Source organism: Podarcis bocagei (genome assembly GCF_964188305.1).
Source record: "Podarcis bocagei genome assembly, chromosome: 8".
NCBI classification, from domain to species: domain Eukaryota; kingdom Metazoa; phylum Chordata; class Lepidosauria; order Squamata; family Lacertidae; genus Podarcis; species Podarcis bocagei.
Genome location: NC_138133.1, coordinates 13,806,630 through 13,833,589, shown reverse-complemented (window position 1 = coordinate 13,833,589; position 26,960 = coordinate 13,806,630). Strand labels below are relative to the sequence as shown.

General features: G+C 44.3%; 1 protein-coding gene across 5 annotated transcripts in view; it reads right to left on the bottom strand.

Moving 5' to 3' along the window:
- The window catches only part of TRIO (trio Rho guanine nucleotide exchange factor), a 284,165-nt gene that overhangs the window by 224,150 nt on the left and 33,055 nt on the right, over positions 1–26,960 (bottom strand). The window contains exon 1 of one of the 5 annotated variants that reach the window (XM_081206098.1): positions 1,710–1,794. The exons of the other annotated variants lie outside the window; for them this stretch is intronic. Coding sequence (XP_081062224.1) covers positions 1,710–1,779 — 70 coding nt within the window. The 5' untranslated portion in view covers positions 1,780–1,794. Of the gene's footprint in view, positions 1–1,709; positions 1,795–26,960 lie in introns of those variants that run through there. 5 annotated transcript variants of the gene reach the window in all.

Genomic DNA, 26,960 nt, shown 5'->3' with positions numbered 1-26,960 from the left:
TTACAGCTAATGGGAGTTGGAGTCCAACAATGCTTGGCCTAGATACAGATGCATAAAGGAAGTTGGGAAAGGAAGGGGGGGAATCTGTCTGAAGATCTATGTTCACTTGAAAATATTTGCATAATGAGACAGTAAAGAAGAGCAGAGAGCTGCTAAAGATCAGTCGATAGGCAGGAACACACGCACGAAAAAGACGAGGACCTGACTGTGAAAGCCACAGAAATTTCGCACAGCATCTGAGGCCAGTAATATTTAGCACAGGAATCCCGACTGCAGTTTTTCATGTTATAATATGTATTAAGGCCGGGACTCAAAATGAAAAGATTAAAAAGTAAATCGCATTAATGCAGCCTAGTGGCAAAGTCAATATTTTTATTCAGCATTTTCATCTTCCAAGAGTCTCCTTGGCTGGGAATTTTCCGGCATAAGTGGCCACTCCAACCAAGATCACATCTGTATTACTCTTTTTCAGACCTATGCTTTTAATATCCATAGAAGGTTATCAGATGGCAAAGATGAAGCACGTATCATGCCAACCCCCGAAAAAGCCATTTATAGGCTTGATTACTTCCTAGCTCTTTTCTGCCTGGAATATCAGATTATTAAACCTGTAGCCATTTCCATCACACGACCAGAGTCCCGTTATTATTATTTTTTCAAGAGACTCTACAGTGTTACATCTGGAAACAGAAATGGAAAATGAGGTCACATACCAGGCATTTTCTCGTGTAACTTTCCTTCTCAGATGCCTTTCGAAAGGATCAACAAAAAGGTTACCAGGAAACAGTGCCAAGTAAGAATGTTGCCCCCATCTTCTAAAATTAGACACGCATTGACACCTCTTAGGCCAAACCAAATGCCGTCACCGGGCCAGGGTTCTCTTTTTTCTACGTTTTTAACAACAAAGCATTGTATGGTCTCTAGAGTTACACACACAAACACCCTGCACCAAACTGGAAATGATGTAGGCATTTGTTCATTTGCTCGTTCGTCAACACTTAAATTGGAAACTCATTGGGGTTTTGGCTTGTGGTACTCAACAAAATGACCTGTACATTGACAGCACTATATTTTTTAAAAAATGGCTCATCAAAATAAATCACTGTTCAATTAATTATAAGGTTGTTATAATATATAGAGCATGTTCTATACAGCATATAGGAATGAACCATTCCTATTTGGTATATTATAAAATCACCTGCAGAAAATCACCAAGACAGTGGATCCTAGGCTGCAGCTGAAGAAATGATGAAACACTAAATGCATTTATAGGTTCAGCAAGCTACATGACTATTCACCAACAAACCAGCCTGCCATTCTTAGAGTATCACCAACCCTCCATTTTCTTTGGCTTCCATTTGGTTAAAAAAAAAAGAGACACATATTTCTAAGAGAGAGGAAATTATACCAAGCCCTTTAATGCTAATTAGCATTCACACACACGCAAAAAGCTAAACGCAACAGCCGAGTACAGGGCTAAATCTCAAGCATAATCAAAGCAACAACTTTAAAAATCAATATACTTTTAAAATCAATATACTTGCTTATAGACCCTGAAGCTCACTGCTAAAACAAAACGGTCCCCTCTGAAAAAGGGAAGACAAGGGCAGCTTCAGGTTCTAGGAATTCACTGCTTCAATGCAAGCACAAACTAGGTCAGCGCCAAACGTCTGGCTAGCCAAAGCCAATTCTTGCTGAACTTAAATTACCTCCCCTTCTTTCTGTCTTGCTCTCTTCCTGAAACAGCAGATCTTGAAGATACAGTATTTCTTCCACCATGGCTGTACGTTAGAGATTGGGGTCTTCACGACACCCATAGCCCGGCGCACGACGTCTGCTTGGACATCTTCCTCCCAGACCCTGTGAGGACGTCAGCTTGCTCAACAGTTGCTTTGACTGGATTTGCTACCAAATAGGCTTTGGCAATGATTGCTTTTAATCCCCTCGTAATACCAAGCTGCAACTGTTCACAGCTAACGACAGGACATGGCCAGTACTGCTACAGGGAAAGGTCCCAGACTGGGGTAGTGAAAGGGCTGCAAACAAATCTTCACAGAAAAAGGGGTTGCTGACAGAACTGCAGGAATTAAGAATGCTAACCAACATGCTAGAAAGAAACTCGCTTAGGTTTAATTTGTGTGAGCGGAACTTAAAAAAGTACTATGCATGCAAGCATTTTACCCACTGGTTGGTCTGCTGTTAATGCTTTGCCTTAAGCTAAAACTTTTGGTTATCATTAATATTACTGCTTTGGAAAGGAGTGCTGGTCAGTGTTTATCTGCCTGCGGCATGCCAACAGTACGTGCTTTATTCAGTGCTACACACACACACACACACACGGTTAGAAACTCAAGACATAAAATCTAATCGCCAAATGGCACCTTAAACCTGGGCTGCAGTCGCCACAATGGCAAGTCTAGACCAGGGGTCAGCAAACTTTTTCAGCAGTGGGCCGGTCCACTGTTCCTCAGACCTTGTGGGGGGGGCGGACTATATTTTGGAAAAAATAATGAACGAATTCCTGTGCCCCACAAATAACCCAGAGATGCATTTTAAATAAAAACACACATTCTGCTCATGTAAAAACATGCTGATTCCCAGACCATCCGCAGGCCGGATTTAGAAGACGATTGGGCCAGATCCGGCCGCAGGGCCTTAGTTTGCCTACCCATGGTCTAGAAACTGTTCCCCTTTCCCTGATATTATTATTATTATTGATTCCATTTTTATACCACTTTATATTTTAAAGAAATCTCAAAGCAGTTTGCAACACAAAGAAAAAAAATCAAACAAAACAATCCAGAATAAAACTAATTCAAGGAAAATATTTCAGATCCTTCTCTAAGTGACATTTTGCTTTCCCTAGTCACCAGCCTGGCATTCAGAGATCTCCACATGGTCTCAATTGGACCCGCATTAGTTGCAAAGCACATATACCGTATTTTTCACTCTATAAGACGCACCAGACCATGAGACGCACCTAGTTTTTGGAGGAGGAAAACAAGAAAAAAATAATTCTGAATCTCAGAAGCCAGAACAGCAAGAGGGATCGCTGTGCAGCGAAAGCAGCAATCCCTCTTGCTGTTCTGGCTTCTGGGATAGCTGCGCAGCCTGCATTCGCTCCATAAGACGCACACACATTTCCCCTTACTTTTTAGGAGGGAAAATGTGAGTCTTATAGAGCAAAAAATACGGTATATATGTGTGTGTGTTTCCCCCACATGCAGCTTCATGTCATGCAAAACAGCTTCTTAAAGCTGATGTTAGAGAGATTTACAGTAAACGTAGGAGACTTTGCTATAAGGTACTTGCAGGAAATTGACAGACCCCCTACCAGTAAGGCCTGGGCACCAGGCAGTTGCCAATTTCAGGACAATTTGGATCTTAAACTACACAATCCTTAAAACGCTACAGAAAACAGGAAGGTTCAGACTGGTTGGACCTGTACTATAAAAAAACCAACCACACACACATTAGTTTAAGCAGCTCATTTTAAAACAAAGCCTGGACAGGGGAGAAAGTTAAACATTTTGTACTAAATCATTTCTACTGAAGGAATGAGAGAAGGCAAGTAGCAAAACCGCCAAGATTAGCTTATAGACTTCCTCCGCTCATTATCTGAACAGAGTCCCAACTGCCCCAAGAAGGCAAAATAAAAATTATAATAATTCTAACAGTTTTATTATTTATACCCCACCTGCCTGGTAAGCGGGTAGGGGGACTAGGTGAAAGAGTTGTTAGCAAACCCCGGTTCCCCTCACAAAGCTACAGTTCCCAGAGTGGTGTAACAATAAATCCCTCTGGGAAATCTGGGAATTTTAGCTCTGTGAAGGGAAGGGGGTCTCCTAACAACCCTAAGTGCCCTTAACAAACTACAGTTCCCAGGGTACCCGGCGGAGGGGGGAGCCACGACCATTTAAAGTGGTACGATGCTGTTTTAAATGCTTCGTGCAGATGGAGCCCAAATGCAGAAAGCGCTTAATCCTATAGCTGTTTCCCACAGCTAGTGTCTTATTAAGACTTTAAGAGGCTCTGTCCAACACAAACGAGGCAGCATGCAGACTGCCTCGGTCACAGGAGGATATTCCACCGGTGCAGAAGCAAGTAGCCCAGCACCCACAGCAAGCAACATTTAAATAGAGTGGCAGCTTCATGGAACACCTTTGCGGGTGCTTTACTTTCTTGGGCTCCATGATTACTGCAGATGGTGACAGCAGCCACGAAATTAAAAGACGCCTGTGTCTTGGGAGAAAAGCAATGACAAACCTAGACAGCATCTTAAAAAGCAGAGACATCACCTTGCCAACAAAGGTCCGTATAGCTAAAGCTATGGTTTTCCCAGTAGTGATGTATGGAAGTGAGAGCTGGACCATAAAGAAGGCTGATCGCCGAAGAATTGATACTTTTGAATTATGGTGCTGGAGGAGACTCTTGAGAGTCCCATGGACTGCAAGAAGATCCAACCTATCCATTCTGAAGGAAATCAGCCCTGAGTGCTCACTGGAAGGACAGATCGTGAAGCTGAGGCTCCAATACTTGGGCCACCTCATGAGAAGAGAAGACTCCCTGGAAAAGACCCTGATGTTGGGAAAGATGGAGGGCACAAGGAGAAGGGGACGAGATGGTTGGACAGTGTTTTCGAAGCTACCAGCATGAGTTTGACCAAACTGCGGGAGGCAGTGGAAGACAGGAGTGCCTGGCATGCTCTGGTCCATGGGGTCACGAAGAGGGACACGACTAAACGACTAAACAACAACAACATAACCTCACCACTACTGAATCCGTGGGGGGCGGGGTTCCTTATGCTCTTACCCAGGGGTCGGCAACCTAAGGCCCATGGGCCACAAGCGGCCCACGGGGGCCATTTAACTGGCCCCCGAGCCGCCCCCGAACTGAGCCACCCACTTGGTGAGTCCCCGCGCATTGAGCTAAAATGGTGCAGCACGGCGCAGGGACTTGTTTCCGCAGGAACCAGAAATCGTGTCTGCGCAGGCGCCAGAAATCAGGCCCACGGAGGGGTCTGCGCTGGAGTGAACCGGCCCAGGTGAGGTAAACCTTGCCAACCCCTGCTCTTACCTAAGGAAAATGCAATGCAAAGCAGTACAACTGACCCAAAGCAATCCTTGCCTCACTCCCTATCCCTAGAGGCCTGTTCAGGAAGAGAAGCAGATTCTGCTCACATAGCTCATTATTAAGAGGCAAACGCGGCAGCCAAGCCTTCAGTTCCAGAAGGTTTTGAAGTGAGCATCTCCTTCCAAAAGAGTCGAGAAAAGGATCTGAGTCAGTGCTGAAAATGACTCATCTATGGCGTACAGATTTCTCCGCCTAACTACAGACAGATGAGCTTGACCAGTAAAAAAAAAACAACTAATTTTTTTCTGGTAATGATAGGTTACAGAGCATGCAAGAGGAAGCAATTGGAGGACGTTTTTGTTATTACACAGAAGCATATTCTCGCCAGATTTCAAAGGCAATTTCTGAAATCTCAGCCAACACCAAGTTAAGGAAATAAAGTCATCAAGTGGTGCTTTTTACTGGAGTATTTGGTATCCGAAAGCATCCCCCCCTTTCTTCCTAGTAAAACATTTGTACTAGAATAGACGTTTTCACCTCCTTTGCAGCAGTGGCTCAGCTTCCTTATTAACTTGAACTTCCAAGCACAGAAATTCAGGTATTTCACCTGAAGCATTGAAGCTAAGGAATGCACATGGCAGACAGTTAACTCTTTATGGTCAAAGATACCACAGTCGTTTCTATAGCTCTGGGTGGCTACATGCACCAACCTAGTGTCCGGGCAGCTAGTTCCAGTTCTGGGCACTATGGAGAAGTTGCAGCAACCACTCCACCTCCACCAGTTCAAGTTTTCGTAAAATATGCAGGGGTTTGTGATATGTAAAATGAACCATGGAAAGAGAAGAAGGGAAGTCGTTGATATCTTAAGGATGAAAAAAGAGTATTTTAAATTGTAAAACAGAAAACTTAATAACAAATTATAAAAAAAGAAACATTGCCCACCACTGAAAAACTGCAATGCAAATATGGCAGGAAGAACTTCGTGTGCTCATCCTCACACAAGGCCACCGAGAGGCCTAAGCCTGGCCAATTTGCCACATGATATGTGTCTGAATTACCCAGAATCCCCTGCAATGTTTGAGAGGGTCCTTAGCATATGAGACACTATAGAAAGTTTGAAAACCAGGTGTATTTGTTGCAGCATCATAAAGACATCACAAACAGGTTCAAAGCAGTGCTTCTGCTACGGTTGTGGAACTGGCATCATCATGAAGCCAGTTTGCGTGTCACAACATTGTTTTATTTGACCAGGAAGCACTGACTAAGTGACCTTTTTCTCATAAGAAAGTCTATGTATGTGTTTGTGGTGGGGGGGTGGAGAATCAAAGCCCGGTGAAGCAAGTAATATTCAATTTTCAAAAACAAAGCACCAAACCCCAGCATTTGTCATCTGTCTGGAGAACGTGCACTGACAAGCTGGTGTGGTGGGGAGGGAAGCAAATATAATGCCAAGAAAGGGGACCAAATCAATTTGCCCCAAAGAACGTCCTCTCTAATGCCCCAGCCAGCTGTGTCTCCCCAAATCATGGGATGTGGAGGAAATCCTGCTCTGCAGATTTTAAAAAGTAGGCAGGCCTATAGGGGTGAGCTGGTCCTTTAGCTACCTTGGGCTCAAAGCATTTTAGGTCTTTAATGAATTGTGTCCAGAAACCTACTAGAAGCCAGTGCAGCTGTTATAAAATGGACGTGACCTTCTCCCAAGAGTGCACCCAACAAGGCTTTCTCTCTCAGTTTCAGAAAAGCTGCTGATATTCTGAATCAGTTCTGGGAAGCAAAAATAGACTGGTCGAAGACTAACGAAACGAAGCCTAATCAGGAAGAACAAAGGACGTCAACTGATCTGGGAGCAGAGGTTCAGCCTGTCTTGTATGCCATTGTGTTCCCCTCGAAATTAAACGTTTCTGGTCTGGGAGTGCTTTTGGATACTCCAGTAGAAGTTATGGCCAAGGATGCTGAGGTCCAGCATCTAAATAAACCCACTCCTAAGAAGATCAGACTTGGCCACAGTGAGACATGCCTTTGGTTACCTTTAAATTAAATACCTGCAATGTGCTCTGCGTCGAAGAATATTTGACACGTGGTGGTGTGACAGCCATGCTCAACTGAAGGTCCAGAATATGTACCTAAAAGACTATCTCTTCCCATGCAAGCCTTCTTGCTCCTGCAGTTAGCCTTTCCCAGAGCTAACGGCAGTCCAGCGGGAGTACGCTACCAAAAACAATTAAATTGTTTTTCTTCTCTAGCATGTTCTCTAAGCTAGTTTACACAATCACAGAAGCAATATCCCAGTTCCTAAGTAACCGGCGCATTATACAGAATCTCTCTCAATACAGATATTATAGGGCCACCTGTTAAGAGCTGAGCAGCCCCTTTTAGATTATTAGACTCCATCCTATCTTTTATGTATTCATGCAAAGCAGGAAACTGTTCTAATGGAATAGGATAACCAGCCGTTTCTTTTGAGGGGGGTCTCTCTTTTTTGTGCTGCTGTCAATAGTGAATTTTGAGAGATCATGCAGCATTTTTGAAAGCGTGAAGAATTTGGTAGAGAGACAAAGAAAGACCTCTAGGCATTAGCACTTTCATGATGTTACTTGTGATCAAGATGAAACGGTCCTGGCAGAGCAAAAACCACATGACAGGTCAGGATAGCTCAGTTGGTTCGAGCATGGTGCTGATAATGCCAAGGTTGCAGGTTCAAACCCTGTGTGGGACAGCTGCATATCCCTGCATTGCAGGGGGTTAGTCTAGAGGGTTTCATCCAACTCTACAATTCTATGTTTCTATGATTCTGAAGTAGAGGGCCTCACTGTCTTGGCTCTCTGTTTAATGAAGCCAGGTGAGATGGCTGACAGCAGTTATTGTTCCACAAGGGCCGACATTGATGCCAAAATCCAGCATCGCCCGAGCTCTGCGACTGCAGCTTTCTCCCTATTGAAGTGCAGAGCGCTTGAGAACCAGGACACTCGCAGGGAAACCAGAATGCCTGTTTACAAAGCTACTGTATTATCAACCTTACTGTATGCTTATGAAACATGGACCACTTAGAAAAGCCATCTCCAACTCCTCAAAAGATTCCATCACTTGGGAAGACGGGCATACTAATGCCAATGTACTGGAAGAAGCAAAGATCACCAGTGCCAAAGAAATGATTCTTCAACATCAACTTCATTGGACTGGTCATGTTGTGTGGACACCTGGTTATCGTCTTCCAAAGCAACTACTCTATTCCAAGCTTAAAAATGGAAAGTGTAATGCTGGTGGTCAACAAAAGAGGTTTAAAGATTCTCTCAAGGCAAATCTAAAAAAAAATAATGTAGTATGAACACCGACAACTGGGAAACACTGGCCTGCGAGTGCTCCAGTTGGAGAACAGCCTTTACCAAAGGTGTTATGGGCTTCGAAGACACTGGAACTCAGGACGAAAGGAAGAAATATGCTAAGAGGAAGGCATGCTTGGCAAACCCTCACCTTGACCAACTCCTGCCCAGAAACCTATGTCCCTACTGTGGAAGGAGACGTGTGGATCCAGAATTGACCTCCATAGTCACTTACTGTTAAGACCGTGTTCATGGAAGACAATCTTACTCGGCTACAAGCGATTGCCAAAGAAAGAAAGAAGGGGGTACTAAATCTGGTGGGGAACATGTCGTGCCCCATCTGGGCTATTTTGTCCACCTTTGGTCCACTTTTATCTGTGGCTCCTAGAAGCTGTCAGCACAGGAACGGCTTCAACCGGGCAGCTAAACCAGGACAGGGTAGCCAAGTTAGGGACTTGCTCTGCATACAAAGACAGGCCCTGGCGGATTGAGCGGACAAGACCATTTGTGGGTCACAAAGGCAGTTTCTGCACATGCTGTATAGGAAAGTAAGGTGCAGCAACCTGGGAAGGCAGCCCATGCAAGAGAAGGAAAACTCTGACCCTAAATCTCTGCTGCTTTGCAGGGGCTATCTTTGGAAGAAGGAAAGGAGAAGTAAACCCTACAGAAATCCAAAGTGGAATATCTAACACGGTTGGAAGGCACCTTGTAGGTCTCCTTCCGTCAAGTCCTGTGGACAAGCTGGCGCCAAATGTATTTCTCTGCTTTCCTTTGGACCACATCAGTTAGGCTTGGAACGGGGTCTTGTCATCTGGGAAGCCCAGGACCTCCGGACCCAGTGCCTAGGCTTGTGCCTCAGGGAAGGTCACTCGGCCAACACAACTGTTGACTTCAGCCTGAAATCTTGTGATGAAGGGCGGTACAATCAATCAATCAATCAATCAATCAGAATTTGGAACCAGCTTCAAACCTTGATTCCATGATGTCAAAGGAAACCTAACACTGTACAACAGTTAAATGGAGGGGAGAGTTGGAGGAAGCAGTTTTGAAGTCAATCTATGTTACATATAAGATGGATTTACTTTCCTCGAACAAAATTCTTACATATGCTCAACTCAGAAATTTTAAATGGTAGTAAGTATTCAGTGCACACCCCTCAGGCATTTTTTTCCTGTAAGGCAAGGTGCTATGCTGGCAACTGGGATGTGGGGAAGTATTGTTTTTAGTGTGTTTACAATCAATTGAGCCAGTGAATTGCAGTGCAATTACGAATCGGGGGCAATTACTAATGCGAAGCCTTAGAAAATGCCAAGCTATGCGATTTTCTTGCTACTAGGAGTTGCGTGTGCAAAAGCCAGCACAGCAGCGTCAAGTGAAAATGCAATGTTTCCTGTTGAAGAAAAAATTGCCACCTTTTGTTTATCAGCAGCCTTGATTGGCTCAGAATATTACAGAGACCTCCTGATTTAGAACAGGTTAACTCATTCCTCTCACCTTTAGCTACACCAAATTGTTTTTCAGATTGCTTTTGATTTTGGAATAGCTTCTCAGAAGCAGTGACATCAGTCAAAATGATGCAAGTATCCTGCTCCCCCCCCCCCTTTTTAGCTCCCGACTGCTGTTAAGAAATGTGAGTACTACCTTAGATATGCTTACCCAGAAGGAAGCATCATTGACTTCAGTGGGACTTATCCCCAAGTAAGTGCATCTAGGATTGCAGCCAAAGACCTTTGGCAATGGGCAAAAGATACTCAACACACAATTAAGCGGCTGACAACCCATCCAGCTTCCTTGGTTACACCAAGATATTTCAGGAATGCATTAGGGTGCCAACTGCTTGTGTATCACAAACCTAGGAGCACAGAAAAGGTGAATCCAGATAACTCGAAGGCAAACAATAAAACATGGGAAACGAGATGTTTAGAAAATGCTTCAGGGTTGAAGAAGCACATTGCCTAGCAGGTTTTGTTTGTTTGTGGTTTTTTTTATAAAAATAAAGGTAAAGGACCTCTGGATGGTTAAGTCCAGTCAAAGGCGACTATGGGGTTGCGGTGCTCATCTCGCTTTCAGGCCAAGGGAGCTAGCGTTTGTCCACAGGCAGCTTTCCGGTCATGTGGTCAGCATGACTAAACTGCTTCTGGCGCAACGAGATACCGTGACAGAAGCAAGACTGCAACGAAATGCCTTTTACTTTCCCACCAGGGCGGTATCTATATATCTACTTGCTCTGGCGTGCTTTCAAACTGCTAGGTTGGCAGGAGATGGAGCAGAGCAACAGGAGCTCACCCCATATCATGGGGATTCGAACCGCCAACCTTCCAATCGGCAAGCCCAAGAGGCTCAGTGGTTTAGACCACAGCGCCACCCGCGTCCCTCTGCTGCCTAGCATGCAGCTTTAAGCATCAGCAGTACGCATTTAATATATTTTAAACTCCTTAGTGGCTGTCTTACGATCAAGTGGTATATATAAAATTTGTTTTAAAAAATAAAAATAATTCAAGTCTCATTGCTGCTGACAGGAGCTGGACTTCACTGGGATCAGGGCCCAAGCATTTTACTACCATTTATATCATCATCATTATATTAAATGAGATATTATTATTTATTAAATGATATTTTCATCTGCAGATGTCAGGGTGGTTCACAGCATAAAAATACAAGATGAATTAATACAAGTTCTTCCAAAGAAATTAAACCCAAGTACATGGCAACACTGAGTACAAATCAGACACCAACTAATTAGTGTCCGTAATACCTAACAAAGAGATACTGAAGATATTAGTTGTGCAATTCATAAAAGCAGCCCATACCTCATTGCATCACTTTTATACCTACAATTTAACATTTACCCATCTTAACCTAGTTTTTGTTGCATTCGTACACAAACACACACAGAACCTTTACTATGAAGAGGGGAGGAAACCCTCCAAGTCAGTGGGTCTATCTCCTCAGAGATAACACAAACTGGGTGGTACTAGACTAGAAACATGAGAGACATGGGTTCAAATTCCCACATCCCTCACTGGGGTGACCTTGGGCAAGTCGCTATCTCTCAGCCCAACCGACCTCACAGGGCTGTTGTGAAGAAAACATGGGGAGGGAGACACCATACACACCACTTTGAACTTCCTGGAGGAAATAACGAGATAATGTAACAGTCAAAATAATAACAATACTCACCAGCCCTGCTCCCCGCCCTCAAGTGTTTTTTGCCTGTCAGGAATGCATCCCTGAACCGCGAACATGTTTCTTGCTTGCCTGGATAAGGGCAAGGAGAGATGTGTCTCTATGTAGAAATATCTGACTCCTGCATAGCTGGAAAGTCACCTAAAGGAAGAGTTTGGATTTGATATCCCGCTTTATCACTACCCGAAGGAGTCTCAAAGCGGCTAACATTCTCCTTCCCCTTCCTCCCCCACAACAAACACTCTGTGAGGTGAGTGAGGCTGAGAGACTTCAGAGAAGTGTGACTGGCCCAAGGTCACCCAGCAGCTGCATGTGGAGGAGCGGAGACGCGAACCCGGTTCCCCAGATTACGAGACTACCGCTCTTAACCACTACACCACACTGGCTCTCAGGAGTTGCATCTGTTGATCAACCCATTGTTTGCCTCTGGCCACAATGCACCACAGAAATGGGCACATGAAGGAACATGGCCCTTAAGTCAAAAAGGTTCCCATCTCTCGTAGAGCCCGATTTGTCTCATTGCCTCACGGGAGGCGTTTTCACGAAAGAAGTCTGAGACTCAAGATTTCCCCTTGGACACAAGGCCGGCTGTCCTCCAAAAAGTTTCAGAACCCACCAACTTCACTGAACGCCACCAACGGACAATGGAGTCTAAACATGCATACACAAGCACACTTCCTTTCATTGTTATTATCAAAATCGACCCTTTTCGGAGCAATGCTACGCCGAAAGTTTGATATTTCTGTTTTCCTTACGGCTGTTCGTCAAATTGTGCCGCCTCGTTGGAGATACTCAAACATACCCAGAATTGATTATTTCACTAAATGCCAAACAGACAATGCTTCTTTATGAGGAAGAGCAGAAGCAAGGCAAATAAGCAATTATTGATTCAGAGGATTTTGCGAAAAGAAAGATTCTTTCACCAACTCAAAACAGGGAGAGTTTTGAGCATGGGTTTGATTTTTGTTTTTTAATCTCGGGCACAAAGACTTTCTCTAGGTCTTTACATGCAAAGTTTCAACACAGACCAGATATGGAGAGTTAACAAATGATGATTCACAGCACCAGTCACACTTTACTCATGTATAAAAACGAGCGATTCAGCCATCCAGGGAGCAGCAGATACGAGAGGCAAAAGGTTTGTGTTTTTAAAACAGACGCCTTATTTAGGAGTGAGCTTCTGATTCAGTACTTCCCTTATGACCCGTGTTTTGGCCGGGTCTCAATACTTCTATTTATCGAACCCCAAGCCCAACGTCATTTGCCTCCACCCACTCCCAAAAACACAAGACTCAGAAGTGAGGCGACATGTCAAAGTGTAAGAAGGCGGCCGTTTTGGAGGCAGCAAATGAGCCTTTTCGGAATTCACTTCTGCTTCAAGTTTCAGAGGTCATAAGGGAAGATTCTGCCTCACGTTTGTTTGAAAAATACAAGTTAAGGGCAAGCTTTCAGTGCAGGGATGCAGTTCCTCCTCCCAACACAAATGGACCGCTGGTGGGCTAGGGCCTTCACTGATATTCTCATCTTATGATTTAAGAACCCGGCTATGAAGGGCTTTCTGAAAGGTGTCTGGGGTTCCAGATAAGCCATTTATTCCCCCAGTAAGAAGAACTGTCTCTCATGGGGGGTATTCAACCAAGATGTTCCACCAATGCAATATTTCAGCATGCATAACGTATCTCCCCTCCTGCAACCTCCCTAAATGTACTCCAGAGTGTTGCAGGAACCTCCAGAACAGATTATACACACACACACACACACACACACACACACACACACACGGTTTGAAGTATTACTGTTAGCTTAGTTGCTGCAATGGATTTCTTTCTTATTACGTTTCACCATACAGTGGTACCTCAGGTTAAGAACTTAATTCGTTCTGGAAGTCTGTTCTTAACCTGAAACTGTTCTTAACCTGAAGCACCACTTTAGCTAATGGGGCCTCCTGCTGCTGCCACGCCGCCGGAGCATGATTTCTGTTCTCATCCTGAAGCAAAGTTCTTAACCCGAGGTAATATTTCTGGGTTAGCGGAGTCTGTAACCTGAAGCGTATGTAACCTGAAGCGTATGTAACCTGAAGCGTATGTAACATGAAGTACCACTGCAATTGGGTTTTTTTTACTGCATGACCCACCCTACCCCTCTGTGAGAGGAAGGCTGATATAAATAAATAAGCATTTCCACCCTGGAGCACAGTATGGAAAGATTGGGAGTGCTGTTTCTTTGAACCACAGAAGGAAGAAGCGTCTTCGGAATTTTTTTAAAAAGTACTCCCCCCCCCCAAAAAAAAAAAAACACCCAGAGTCCTTTCTGTTGGGGATAATTCAGACTGAAATCCCCAGGTGCCAAAAAATGTTGTTTATGTATGCTACTACTGCGGCCCGTGTTTTGTTAGCTCCAAATTGGAAAACGAGCCAAGTCCCAACCAAAGAAGATTGGCAACTTAAGTTGACAGAATATGCACAATTCACAGACTTAACATACAGAATAAGAGAACAAGAACAACATACGTTTAAAGAAGATTGGAAAACGTTTATTGAATATATGGGAAACAATCGTGTACAGCTGAAAACGCTGGCAGCATTAAGATAAATCCAACAGTGTAAACAAGTTTTGATGGATGCAATAATGGAATACAGTGGTACCTAGAGTTACAAATGCCTCAGGTTACAAACGCTTCAGGTTACAAACTCCGCTAACCTGGAAGAGTTCCCTCGAATCGAGAACTTTGCCCCAGGATGAGAACGGAAATTGTGTGCCGGGGGCACAGCGGCAGCAAGAGGCCCCATTAGCGAAAGCACGCCTCTAGTTAAGAACAGTTTCAGGTTAAGAACAGACCTCTGGAATGAATTAAGTTCGTAACTAGAGGTACCACTGTACTAAACGGTTTAGTTTTTGTAAAATATTTACAAAAAAGAGAGAGGAGGAAACATCTTCTAGGCCACCAGGTGATGCCAAGCAAGCCATCATTCAATCTCATCCCTCTGTTCAGTCACCTGAGAATAACAGCAACCTACCTTTTTTGCAGGCCTGTTTTAAGGATGGTTGAAGTGAATACCAAGTGCTTTGAGCTCACTTGGTTAAAGTGTGGTGCTGGTAGCGCCACACGTTCATGTGTTCAATCTCTGTATGGGCTAGCTGCATATTCTTGCACTGTAGGGGTTGGACTAGATCATGGGTAGGCAAACTAAGGCCCGGGGGCCAGATCCGGCCCAATCACCTTCTAAATCTGGCCCATGGTCGGTCTGGGAAGCAGCGTGTTTTTACGTGAGTAGAATGTGTCCTTTTATTTAAAATGCATCTCTGGGTTATTTGTGGGGCATAGGAATTCGTTCATTTTTTTTTTCAAAATATAGTCCGGCCCCCCACAAGGTCTGAGAGACAGTGGACCGGCCCCCTGCTGAAAAAGCTTGCTCACCCCTGGACTCTATGAACCTCAGGGTCCCTTCCAGCTCCACAATTCTATGATTCTAAGAGCTAAACACCAAAGCTAATATTTTTTATCACGTCAACTTTTTTTAATAATAACAATAAAAAATTCAAACCAGTTCGCTCCAACCTAAGTCTCAGAAGACAACTGAACCCACCGCTTCTAATCATGAATCAACAGAACTAAAACCTTAGTCACCATGCTGCAACATAGCAGGTCTGATAGATCAGATGAGATGTTATTTAGCCCAGCACCCCATAGTGACCCATAAGGTGCTTCGGGATATGGCGGCAATAGCACTTTCCCGCTCTAGCAACTGGAATTGGAAGGCATACTGCTTCTCAGCCTCAAGAGGAACTTGTTGTTATTGACAATCTCATCCTCCATGAAACTGTTTAATCCTGTTAAAAAGCCATCTAATTTGGGACCAACATCAAAAAAATGAAGATCATGGCCACTGGTCCCATCACCTCCTGGCAAATAGAAGGGGAAGAAATGGAGGCAGAGAGAGATTTTACTTTCTTGGGCTCCATGATCACTGCAGATGGTGACAGTAGCCACGAAATTAAAAGACGCCTGCTTCTTGGGAGAAAAGCAATGACAAACCTAGACAGCATCTTAAAAAGCAGAGACATCACCTTGCCAACAAAGGTCTGTATAGTTAAAGCCATGGTTTTCCCAGTAGTGATGTATGGAAGTGAAAGCTGGACCATAAAGAAGGCTGATCGCTGAAGAATGGATGCTTGTGAATTATGGTGCTGGAGGAGACTCTTGAGAGTCCCATGGACTGCAAGAAGATCAAACCTCTCCATTCTTAAGGAAATCAGCCCTGAGTGCTCACTGGAAGGACAGACCCTGAAGCTGAGGCTCCAATACTTTGGCCACCTCATGAGAAGACTCCCTGGAAAAGACCCTGATGTTGGGAAAGATGGAGGGCACAAGGAGAAGGGGACAACAGAGGACAAGATGATTGGACAGTGTTCTTGAAGCTACCAGCATGAGTTTGACCAAACTGCGGGAGGCAGTGGAAGACAGGAGTGCCTGGCATGCTCTGGTCCATGGGGTCACAAAGAGGGACACGACTAAACGACTAAATAACAACAAATTTGGGGCCATCACCGTATTTTGTGATGTTGAATAACTATGCACTGAATGAGAGAAGACATGAAGGGAACGGAGCAGATGCCCCATTTAAATGTTCTCTTCTCAGTCAGGATGGAATTGTCCCATCTTCCACTTCTCCGCTCCTCCACATGCAGCTGCTGGGTGACCTTGGGCCAGTCACACTTCTTTGAAGTCTCTCAGCCCCACTCACCTCACAGAGTGTTGTTGTGGGGGAGGAAGGGAAAGGAGATTGTTAGCCGCTTTGAGACTCCTGAAGGGGAGTGAAAGGCGGGATATCAAATCCAAACTCGTCTTCTTCTTCTGCTCTCATACATATTATCAGAAGTGGGTTTTTTGCTGTCACAGCAAGTTCCATACGTTACAAAAACTCTTTCTCCCAATTCCTTTCCCTGGGTCCTTTTTTTCAAGCCCATTCAGTAACATAGGTAAGTCAGCCTCAGAAGTTTCAATTGCAAAACAGATAGCCTGGAAAGGAGAGAATGTCGTTTTAAAGCTACCTATTTATTGATAGATAAGGTGTCTTTTTCTGCCTTTCATCATCATGTCTCAGGGCAGGTTGCAATAATATAATACAGTGGTACCTCGGGTTAAGTACTTAATTCGTTCCAGAGATCTGTACTTAACCTGAAACTGTTCTTAACCTGAAACACCACTTTAGCTAATGGGGCCTCCTGCTGCTGCCGCTGCGCCGCCGGAGCCAGATTTTTGTTCTTATCCTGAAGCAAAGTTCTTAACCTGAAGCACTATTTCTACGTTAGCGGAGTGTGTAACCTGAAGCGTATGTAACCTGAAGCATATGTAACCCGAGGTACCACTGTACAGTAATTAATAATAAAAAATACAGCTAAAGGAACAAGTAAAACCATTCCAGTAAAAACAGAACAGCAGGCACATGGTGTTAAGAGAAAATATGGATTTAATGCACAACTGGTTTGACAATCTGCATCATAGAATTAAGTGGGCAAGAAACAGGGCAAGACAGACAAATTGTGTGGGAACAGCAAAACAACTGCACACACAGAGGATTGAAAGCTAATTAAAACTCACCCCTGGTTGAGTGATCAAAGCGAGTTAATCTAATTAAACTGTTAGCCAGGGGTTTATGGTGCTGACCCTCATATCTGAAGCTACCCCACAGGAAAGAAGTGGATGGTACACACTTTGTGAGGTTTACATGACCCCAGGTCCACCTATCCTGCCAGCCAGCAGAAGGGCTGAAAGCAAAACTGTGAGGGAAAGATCAATGAGAACAACGCTGAAGTGAAAGGTTTATAAGGTTTAAAATGTATTCTGAGGAAGCTTGGGCTGTGCACGATGAACGCTGGTTACTCCCAGTAAAGGTGAACGTACTATTGCTGTCCCAGGTGTGCAATAAAGAGAAATGTGGGTCATTGTGCTGTTAGTGTGGGGATTTTGTGCGAATGACCCCAGGATGCCACTTCAACGACAAATAATTCTTAGCAGGGGTAGGCAACCCAAGGCCTGGGGGCCGGATGCGGCCCAATCGCTTTCTCAATACAGCCTGCGGACAGTCCAGGAATCAGTGTGTTTTTACATGGGTAGAATGTGTCCTTTTATTTAAAATGCATCTCTGGGTTATTTGTGGGGCCTGCCTGGTGTTTTTACATGGGTAGAATGTGTGCTTTTATTTAAAATGCATCTCTGGGTTATTTGTGGGGCCTGCCTGGTGTTTTTACATGAGTAGAATGTGTGCTTTTATTTAAAATGCATCTCTGGGTTATTTGTGGGGCACAGGAATTCGTTCATTAGTTTTTTTCAAAATGTAGTCCAGTCCACCACATGGTCTGGTGGTTGGTGGACTGGCCCATGGCTTAAAAGGGTTGCTGACCCCTGATCTACAGCTAATGTACCCACTTCTAAGAGTCCATCGAAAGAACAATTGCCTCTTGATCTAAAAGGCCAGCATCCAGATCCAGCGATGGGCATTTGTGACCACAACATCCTATCTCCTTGATGTCCAGGTATATAACTAAATAAAGGACCCCCTGGACGGTTAAGTCCAGTCAAAGGCGACTATGGGGTTATCTTGCTTTGCTCATCTTGGGGTTATCTTGCTTTGCTCATCTATGGTGCTCATCTCGCTTTCAAGCCGAGGGAACCGGCGTTTGTCCACAGACAGCTTTTCGGGTCATGTGGTCGGCAGGACTAAACAACTTATGGTGCAACAGAACACCGTGACAGAAGCCACAGTGCACAGAAAAGCCATTTACCTTCCTGCCACAGCGGTACCTATTTATCTACGTATGATCATGTGCATGGGACTCGGGTGGCGCTGTGGTCTAAACCACTGAGCCTCTTGGGTTTACCGATCAGAAGGTCGGCGGTTTGAATCCCCGCGACGGGGTGAGCGCCCGTTGCTCTGTCCCAGATCCTGCAAACCTAGCCGTTCGAAAGCACACCAGTGCAAGTAGATAAATAGGTACCGCTGCAGTAGGAAGGTAAACAGTGTTTCTGTGCACTCTGATTTCCATCACAGTGTTCCATTCTACCAGAAGCAGTTTAGCCATGCTGGCCACATGACCCAGTAAGCTGTCTGTGAACAAACGCCAGCTCCCTCGGCCTGAAAGAGAGATGAGCACAGCAACCCCATAGTCACCTTTGACTGGACATAACCATCCAGGGGTCCTTTACCTTTTATAATTAAATGAATGAATGATTACAAAAATAGGGCCACACCCAATAGATGCACATCATTTACACTTAGGCGTTCAAGAACGATGTCAAAGTCATTAGTCTACAGTTGCAGCTGCTCCCTCTCTCTCTGACTCTCTCACACAAGTTTCCCTCTTTTGAATGACCCGTGTAGGACATGACTCAAAGAGAAAGTTGGCACCCGGAGTGTCCTATTTTTAGCAATGCACAAGGTTTGTTTGGGCAAAGCTGGATAACAAACTAACGCTCCCAACGCCCAAAAGGAAATGAAAGAATACAACAGTCCTCGGCCATGATGAAATCAGCCAGAATCTTCAGAGAAAGGCAGATAATGGTCTTTTTCATACAAAACAGTAAGCAATAGCATCAGTGAACAGGAAGAACCACCCTCAAAACCTCAGGTTTCAGGCTATTGAGTTAGACGAAACAGTAATTAAATAAATGTACTAAGTCAGAACATGGAACGACTTGAGAAGAACGCCTCTGTATTTCCTCTCGCACGAAGGCCAGTACAGTGGTACCTCGGGTTACATACACTTCAGGTTACATGCTTCAGTTTACAGACTCCGCTAACCCAGAAATATTACCTCGGGTTAAGAACTTTGCTTCAGGATGAGAACAGAAATTGTGCTCTGGCGGCAAGGCAGCAGCAGGAGGCCCCATTAGCTAAAGTGGTGCTTCAGGTTAAGAACAGTTTCAGGTTAAGTATGAACCTCCAGAATTAAGTACTTAACCCGAGGTACCACTGTACACATATAAACAAAAGTGACGATAATCGCAATCGTCACATAACCATTTTGTGAAAAAATTATCGCAAAACAGCAATCACGAATGGCGTTCGTTCCATGCTAACAAGACAATCAAAAGATTGGTGATACGTTTCTGGTTGGAAACTTCTCCCAGAACTAATACAGTGGTGCCTCGCAAGATGAAATTAATCCGTTCCGTGAGTCTCTTCGTCTTGCGGTTTTTTTCGTCTTGCGAAGCACGGCTATTAGCGGCTTAGCGGCTATTAGCGGCTTAGCGGCTATTAACGGCTTAGCGGCTTTAAGAAAAAGGAAACAAACTCGCAAGAACTCGCAAGATGTTTCGTCTTGCGAAGCAAGCCCATAGGGAAATTTGTCTTGTGGAACGACTCAAAAAACGGAAAACTCTTTCGTCTTGCGCGTTTTTCGTCTTGCGAGGCATTCGTCTTGTGAGGTACCACTGTACACTTTAAATTCAGATCCCAGGCCATAATCTCTGTCCTGCAGGGCTTCACTTCTGAAATTCATTCCCCAGACGAAACAAATCTCAATATGGTGTAAGTGAAGTTGCTCGTTTCCTGTTCCCTCACCAGTTTCTTAAATTTCCTCCTCCCACACCACACCCACTTAGGAAATTTAAAGTTGTAGCTTACAGGGCCATTTACAGAGTATAAATATCCATAAAGAAACTGTTGTTGTCTGCTTCTTCCATAAAGCAGTTTTTAAATATACATCCCACATCTGCATTCTGAAGTGATACAGGAACAGTTTTTTCATATGACGCTCCATTTATGTAGGCAGGCCAAAGTCATAATCCAAGGTACAGATTACGGTTAGGGGAACTTTTGTTCCAGTGCAAGTCTGGTCAATCACCTGATTTGAATGTGATGCTAAGCGAGACTTCCGGGGGCGGCGCGAAACTGTAATGGCGGTCCTCTTCGAGCTCTGAAGAGGGGCTCCGCGGAAAAGGGTCATTCGCTGCGGCATAGCGACGACCCATCAAGATAAACCACGGGTAGAGTGAGCCCGTGGCCGTGGGACTCGGCGGGCACCAGAAGCTGCTCCGAAAACACAGAAGGGACCCCGTAAGGAGACCCGGAGTGAAGGAGGGGTAGCGGTGCTGTGAGTTCATCGCTCTTTCCGCGGAAGTGAAGCCGCGCGGCTGTTACAGATGAGCGCTGATCCTTCTTCCTAAAATCAACACCAAACTGCAAGCAACATACCCGTGAGTAAAGGGGTTTAAAATTTGGCAAAAGAATTTCGTAAATTTGGCTGAAAGCGGGAGACGAGAAAAGGGAAGTCCGTCTTCCGACATTGCTGACAAGATCAAAGCAAAGCTTTAAAAAGCGGAAAGCGCTGGAAACGGGACTGTGGGAAGCTTTAATTCTTTCGTGCTATCAGATCCGCTTGTCTTTTCCTTCTAAACTGAAGATGGAAATGGACATTGACTAAAAGAAGTAGTAAATGGGGATCTTCCTCCTATCTTTTTTCGTCTTTGGGCTGTATTTTTAAGGAGCCAGATCGTCGGGCTGCCAGAGAGGGAGACTGTGTCAAACTGCGGAAACAGTTGCAAAAACTTTGTTGGAACGTAACTGTTACATTTGAGCAGAAAAGATTGGACGGGACACTGTTGCAAGCACCTTTTGTGAAACTTTGTTGAACTATAAAAGGTGCCTGGGGAAACTTTGAGTTTTTGAAGGGACTGATGGACTATTGGATTTATTGACTTGAAATAATTTGGAACCTTAATGGCGGATTACTTCCTTCTTTGTCTTTGAAACTTTGTGGCACTCCCCCTACAGGGCTTTCGGATTATAAAATCCTGGGAACTGATTTTTGTTTTGAATTCCACTTTACTGGCTGTTTACTTCTGAATTTGTCTCTCCCATGGAACAATAGACAATCTGACCTTGAACACTGACAGATGTGTAATGAGTGGTGCAGGGAGAACAAGAGCATCTAAAGCTAAGGAATCTAAAGAGGCTAAGGAAAAAGAAAGAGAAAGAAAACCAACACAATTTGTACAAACAACACTGACCCAAGGACGCCGATCGTCGGTTCCAGCTGTACTGGTATCTCAGAGGGAAGGGGAAATAACAGAGAAGTCCACTGAAGAAGTTATGGCAGCAGGTGGGTCAGACACATTATTAAAACAAATATTGGAGCAACTATCAAGTTTAAACCAGAAAGTGGACGACCAGTCTTTGAAAATAGACAAAGCGACCTCTTCGATTCAAAAACTGACCGATCAAGTTTCCCAGCACACACAGGCTATTGAGAATTTGCAAGGAGCAACAGCGGAAAATCGGGAATTAGCTGGAGAAGCAATTCAGAAAGTGGGAGCTTTACAAAAAGAAGTTGAAGAAATTAAAGGAGAAGTCAAGCCCCTGCACAAACAGGTGGGTGAACAACAAATCTATCTGTCAATGGTGGAACTGAAAAATCGTGAGAACAACATCAAATTGAGAGGCATCCCGGAACTCGAGCAAGGAGACCTGATTGGATACTTGACGCAGGAATTCACGAAGTTCTGGGGCTTAAAGGAGGACACAGATTTTAAGATTGTCTCGGCATATAGACTGGGAAGATTGGTAAGGAAAGACAGATCCAGAGACTGTTTGATAATTTTAAGATCAAAGGAAGAGAGAGACAAGATCCTAGGTCTACACTTCAAAAAAGCAATTGAAATACAAGATAAAAGGGTGGAAATTTATAGAGATATTCCGAGACAGTTGCTGGACCTCAGAGCCACCTACTCAGAACTAGCAAAATTGCTGAGACACAACGCAATTCCCTATAGGTGGGAGTTTCCACAAGGATTATCCTTCACTTACAAAGAAAGGAAGGTCAAAATTAGAACACCTGAAGATAACCAAAAGTTCCTTCACGACCACGGAGAAGATCTCCAAAAAGGAGTGGATTGGCTTCCAGTTTTACCAGCACCAATACTGCCTGGAAGCGGGCTAACGCCTGCACCCTCGGGACCTGAGCAAAAGGAAGACACCTCATCCTAAGAACATCTTAATTAGAACGGGATGTCTCTGCAGCTACTTAGTTGGAACATAAATGGCGGGAATTCTCCGGAAAAAAGAAGGAGGATATTTCATATCCTAAAAAAAGAACAATTGGATGTAATATGCCTTCAAGAAACACATGTGACTAGGCTCCATAGGAAAGTATTAATCAATAAAAGACTTGGCCAAGAATTTATCTCATCAGACAAAGTTAAAAAAAGAGGCGTTGTAATTTATGCAAAGGAGAACCTGTCACCAAAATTTCTATTCAAAGATGATCATGGAAGAATTCTCGCGATTGAAATCCAAACACAAGGGGAAAAGATTTTGATATTAGGAGTTTATGCGCCAAATGATGGAAAATCAGAATTCTATAAGAAGCTGCATGAGACAATGATGGACTATATGGACTATTCCAACATTATTGTGATGGGAGACATGAATGGGGTGGTGTCTACAAATATGGACAAATCCCAAAATCAAAACTTAACAACAGACGGCAGACTCCCTAAAACCTTTTTTGAAATGACAGACAATATGGACTTGATTGACATTTGGAGGACAAGGAACCCCTTGGGTAAAGAAGGAACCTTCTTCTCTGAGGCCCACTTGTCATGGACACGAATTGACCAAATTTGGATATCTAGAGGGCTGGCCCCGAAAACAAGAAAAGTGGAAATCTGCCCAAAAACCTGCTCCGACCATAATGCCTTAAAAATGGAATTGAGACTTTTCTCAACTGGATCCTTCAGATGGAGAATGAATGACACCTTGTTAAGAGATCAAGAGATTGTTAAGAAGGCCCAAAAAACGCTAAAGGACTACTTTGAAATAAATTTGAACACCACGGTGGAGAAAAGAACAATCTGGGATGCAAGTAAAGCTGTAATGAGAGGGTTTCTGATACAACAGAATACAATAAAGAGAAAATTTTGGAATGGAAAAAAGGAAAAAATTTTAGAGAAAATAAGTGAAGGAGAGAAAAAGTTGAGAACCAAACCGAAGTCAAAAGAGGTGCTAAGAGAGATCAAATTCCATCAAGCACAATACTCGAAACTGATCAATCAAGAGATTGAGTGGAAAATTAAACAAATGAAGCAGAGATCGTTTGAATCAGCAAATAAATGTGGAAAATTGCTAGCTTGGCAGTTGAAAAAAAGACAAAAGTTAAATACGGTTACAAACTTGGAGATTCAAGGAAAAATAGTTCAGAAACCAGAAGAAATAAGAAAGTGCTTCCACAGATACTTCAAAGAGCTTTACGCACAGGGGCCTCAGAAAGAACTGGAAATAGATCAATTTTTGAGGATAAATGGACTACCTAAAATAAGCCAAGATAAAAGATCAATCCTTAACAGCAAAATAACTCAACAGGAAATTGAAGGTGCCATCCAGAACATGCAGCTGGGCAAATCTCCAGGCCCGGATGGACTTACCTCCAAATATTATAAGACTTTGAAGGACTTTTTGATACAACCGTTGTTGGAGGTTTGTAACCAGATCATGGAGGGGAGAAAGGCACCGGAAACGTGGAAAGAAGCATTCATCACATTGATTCCCAAGTCAGAAAGGGAAAAGACTCAGCTTAAGAACTACCGTCCCATCTCACTCCTGAATGTGGATTACAAAATATTTGCAGACATTTTAGCAAATAGACTTAAAAATGTACTAAATGGAGTAATTCACAAGGACCAAGCAGGCTTTCTCCCTGGTAGACATATGTCTGACAACACCAGGAACATTATTGATATACTGGAGTTGTTGCGAATTAGAAACACAAGGGCTGCTTTAATCTTTATTGATGCGGAGAAAGCATTTGACAACATTTCTTGGATGTTTATGAAGAAAAACTTGAAAGGGATGGGAGTGGGACGGGGGTTTGAAAATGGATTAGAAGCAATCTATTCAGAACAAAAAGCCAAACTGATAGTGAACAATGTGGTATCTGAGGAACTCCAAATTGAAAAAGGGACACGACAGGGGTGCCCTTTATCCCCTCTGTTATTTATTTCTGTTCTGGAGGTATTGCTGAATATGATCAGGGAGGACCAGTTGGTGCAGGGTATAGTGGTCGGAGCGAAACAATACAAACTGAAAGCTTTTGCTGATGACCTAGTCATTACAGTACAGGAGCCAGAATCTAGCACAAAAAGAGTTCTTGAACTTATTTTGGAGTTTGGTCGGGTGGCGGGATTCAAGCTAAACAAACAAAAAACTAAGGTTTTGGCCAAAAATTTGACGCCTACAGAGATAGAGGGGTACCAGAAAGAGACAGAGCTAAGTGTGGTTAAAAAAGTGAAATACCTGGGGGTATCTCTGTCCACCAAAAACTTAAATTTATTCAAAGATAATTATGAAAAATGTTGGTCGGAGATCAAAAAAGACTTGGATATTTGGTCAAGATTGAAACTTACCTTGTCAGGCCGAATCGCAGCTATAAAGATGTGTGTTTTGCCAAAAATGTTATTTTTATTTCAAACCCTCCAGGTCGTGGACAGAATGGAATGTTTTGGAAAATGGCAGAAGGATATCTCTAAGTTTGTCTGGCAGGGCAAAAAGCCCCGAATTAAATTCAAAATACTAACTGACTCAAAAGAAAGAGGGGGGTTTGCCCTGCCGGATTTAAGGTTGTACTATGAGGCTGCAGCCTTCTGCTGGCTGAAGGATTGGTTTCTGTTGGAAAACACCGATGTCCTAGATCTGGAAGGGTTTGACAATGTTTATGGTTGGCATGCATACTTGTGGTATGACAAGGCGAAGGTTCATAAATTGTTTAAAAACCATATTGTCAGAAAATCAATTTTTGCCGTCTGGATGAAGTATAAGGACTTATTAGAAAGCAAGACCCCGAGGTGGTTATCACCAGTGGAAGCCAAGATCTCTAAAAAAAGGCCCAATATGGAGGCCTACTGGCCAAAATATTGGGAATTGATTGAAAGAGTTGGAGATAATTGGAAGCTCCAAAGCCAGGACAAACTAAAAAACAAGGTGCGAGATTGGTTACATTATGCTCAAATTCAAGAGGTATTTAAAATGGATAAAAAAGTGGGTTTCCAGTTGGAGAAATCGAAACTGGAGACGGAGTTACTAGAACCAAAGACTAAGGTACTTTCGAGGATGTATGACTTGCTGCTTAAATGGAACACACAGGATGAGACAGTTAAATCTGCTATGATAAAATGGGCACAGGATGTAGGACACAACATTATGTCTGAGGACTGGGAAAGGTTATTGTCAGGGGTTCAGAAGCAGAGACGCAGAGAAGGGAGGAGACAGAGAGCGAGGGGGAGGAATACGAAGGAAAGATGAGTGGGGATGACGAACCGAGATCGCCGAGCTTATCCAGTGAGTCCGAGGATTCCCAGAAGGGAGCGCCAGCAGTCAGAGCAAGGGGGGAAAGCAGGGGGACACCCCAGGAAGAAGGGTCCAGAGAGGAATCAGAGAGCAGCAGTTGGAGATCGGGACCCACGTACCCAGACGGGAACAGCGGGGAGAAAGGGGACCAGATATCGGGTTCCGGAGGCTTTCAGAAGGAGGGAGGGCATGAGTCAGGAGTAGTCACGCCCACCTCGGGGAGCGACGAAACGATCAAGAGGAAGGTTGAGAGTTGGGCGCGCGCGCCAAGTTCAAATGTAGCGGAAGCTGGCGCAGTAAGCAGCCCAGAGAGTGAACCAGGTCCCAAAGCCCGCCGCAAGGAGGCGGAAGGGTCAGGGGGGTCCGCGTCAGAAGAGAGTAGGAAAAAGGAGACCCCGGGGGGCAGAAGGACCCAGAGACGGAGGGAAAGGCGCAGGAGGTGGAGCAAGGCTAGGGTATTAAGCTGGTGTGCTAGAGGCGGAGACTCAGACGGGTCTTCGCCGGTCTGACCTAGAAGAAGTAGGGCTGCATATTGCAGTTTGGAAATGGAAGCTGTAATCCAATAAAGACTCTTTTAACCTGAACGCTGGCTAACGTGGTCCTATGTGAGCTGGGACTGAGTGGCAGCCCTGACAGTAAGACCCGTCTCTTTTAAGCTTCGGACACCTGATACCTCGCAGCGGAGGCAGAAGCAGCGAGAGGAGGAAATTGGTGTTTGGGAGCGAGCTCACAACGGTTGGCAGAGATGACGGAAGCAGAGAAAATTTCAGCGCTGCAACAGGCAGTGACCCAATTGAACGCGGAGGTACAGGCATCCAAGAAAAGGGAGGAGGATGCGGCAGCCGCCTACAGAGATCTCCACGCCAGGTTTGAAGCATTGGTTAAGCATGGGCAGCCAGGACCCAGACCGGAGGGGGTTGGGTTGGCACGGAGAGCAGGAGGGCTTGTGGCTCACTTCGATGGGAATTTACAACAGTACCCCAATTTTCGAGCAGACGTAATGTGCGCACTGCAACTGCTGGCGAAAGACTTTAGGGAT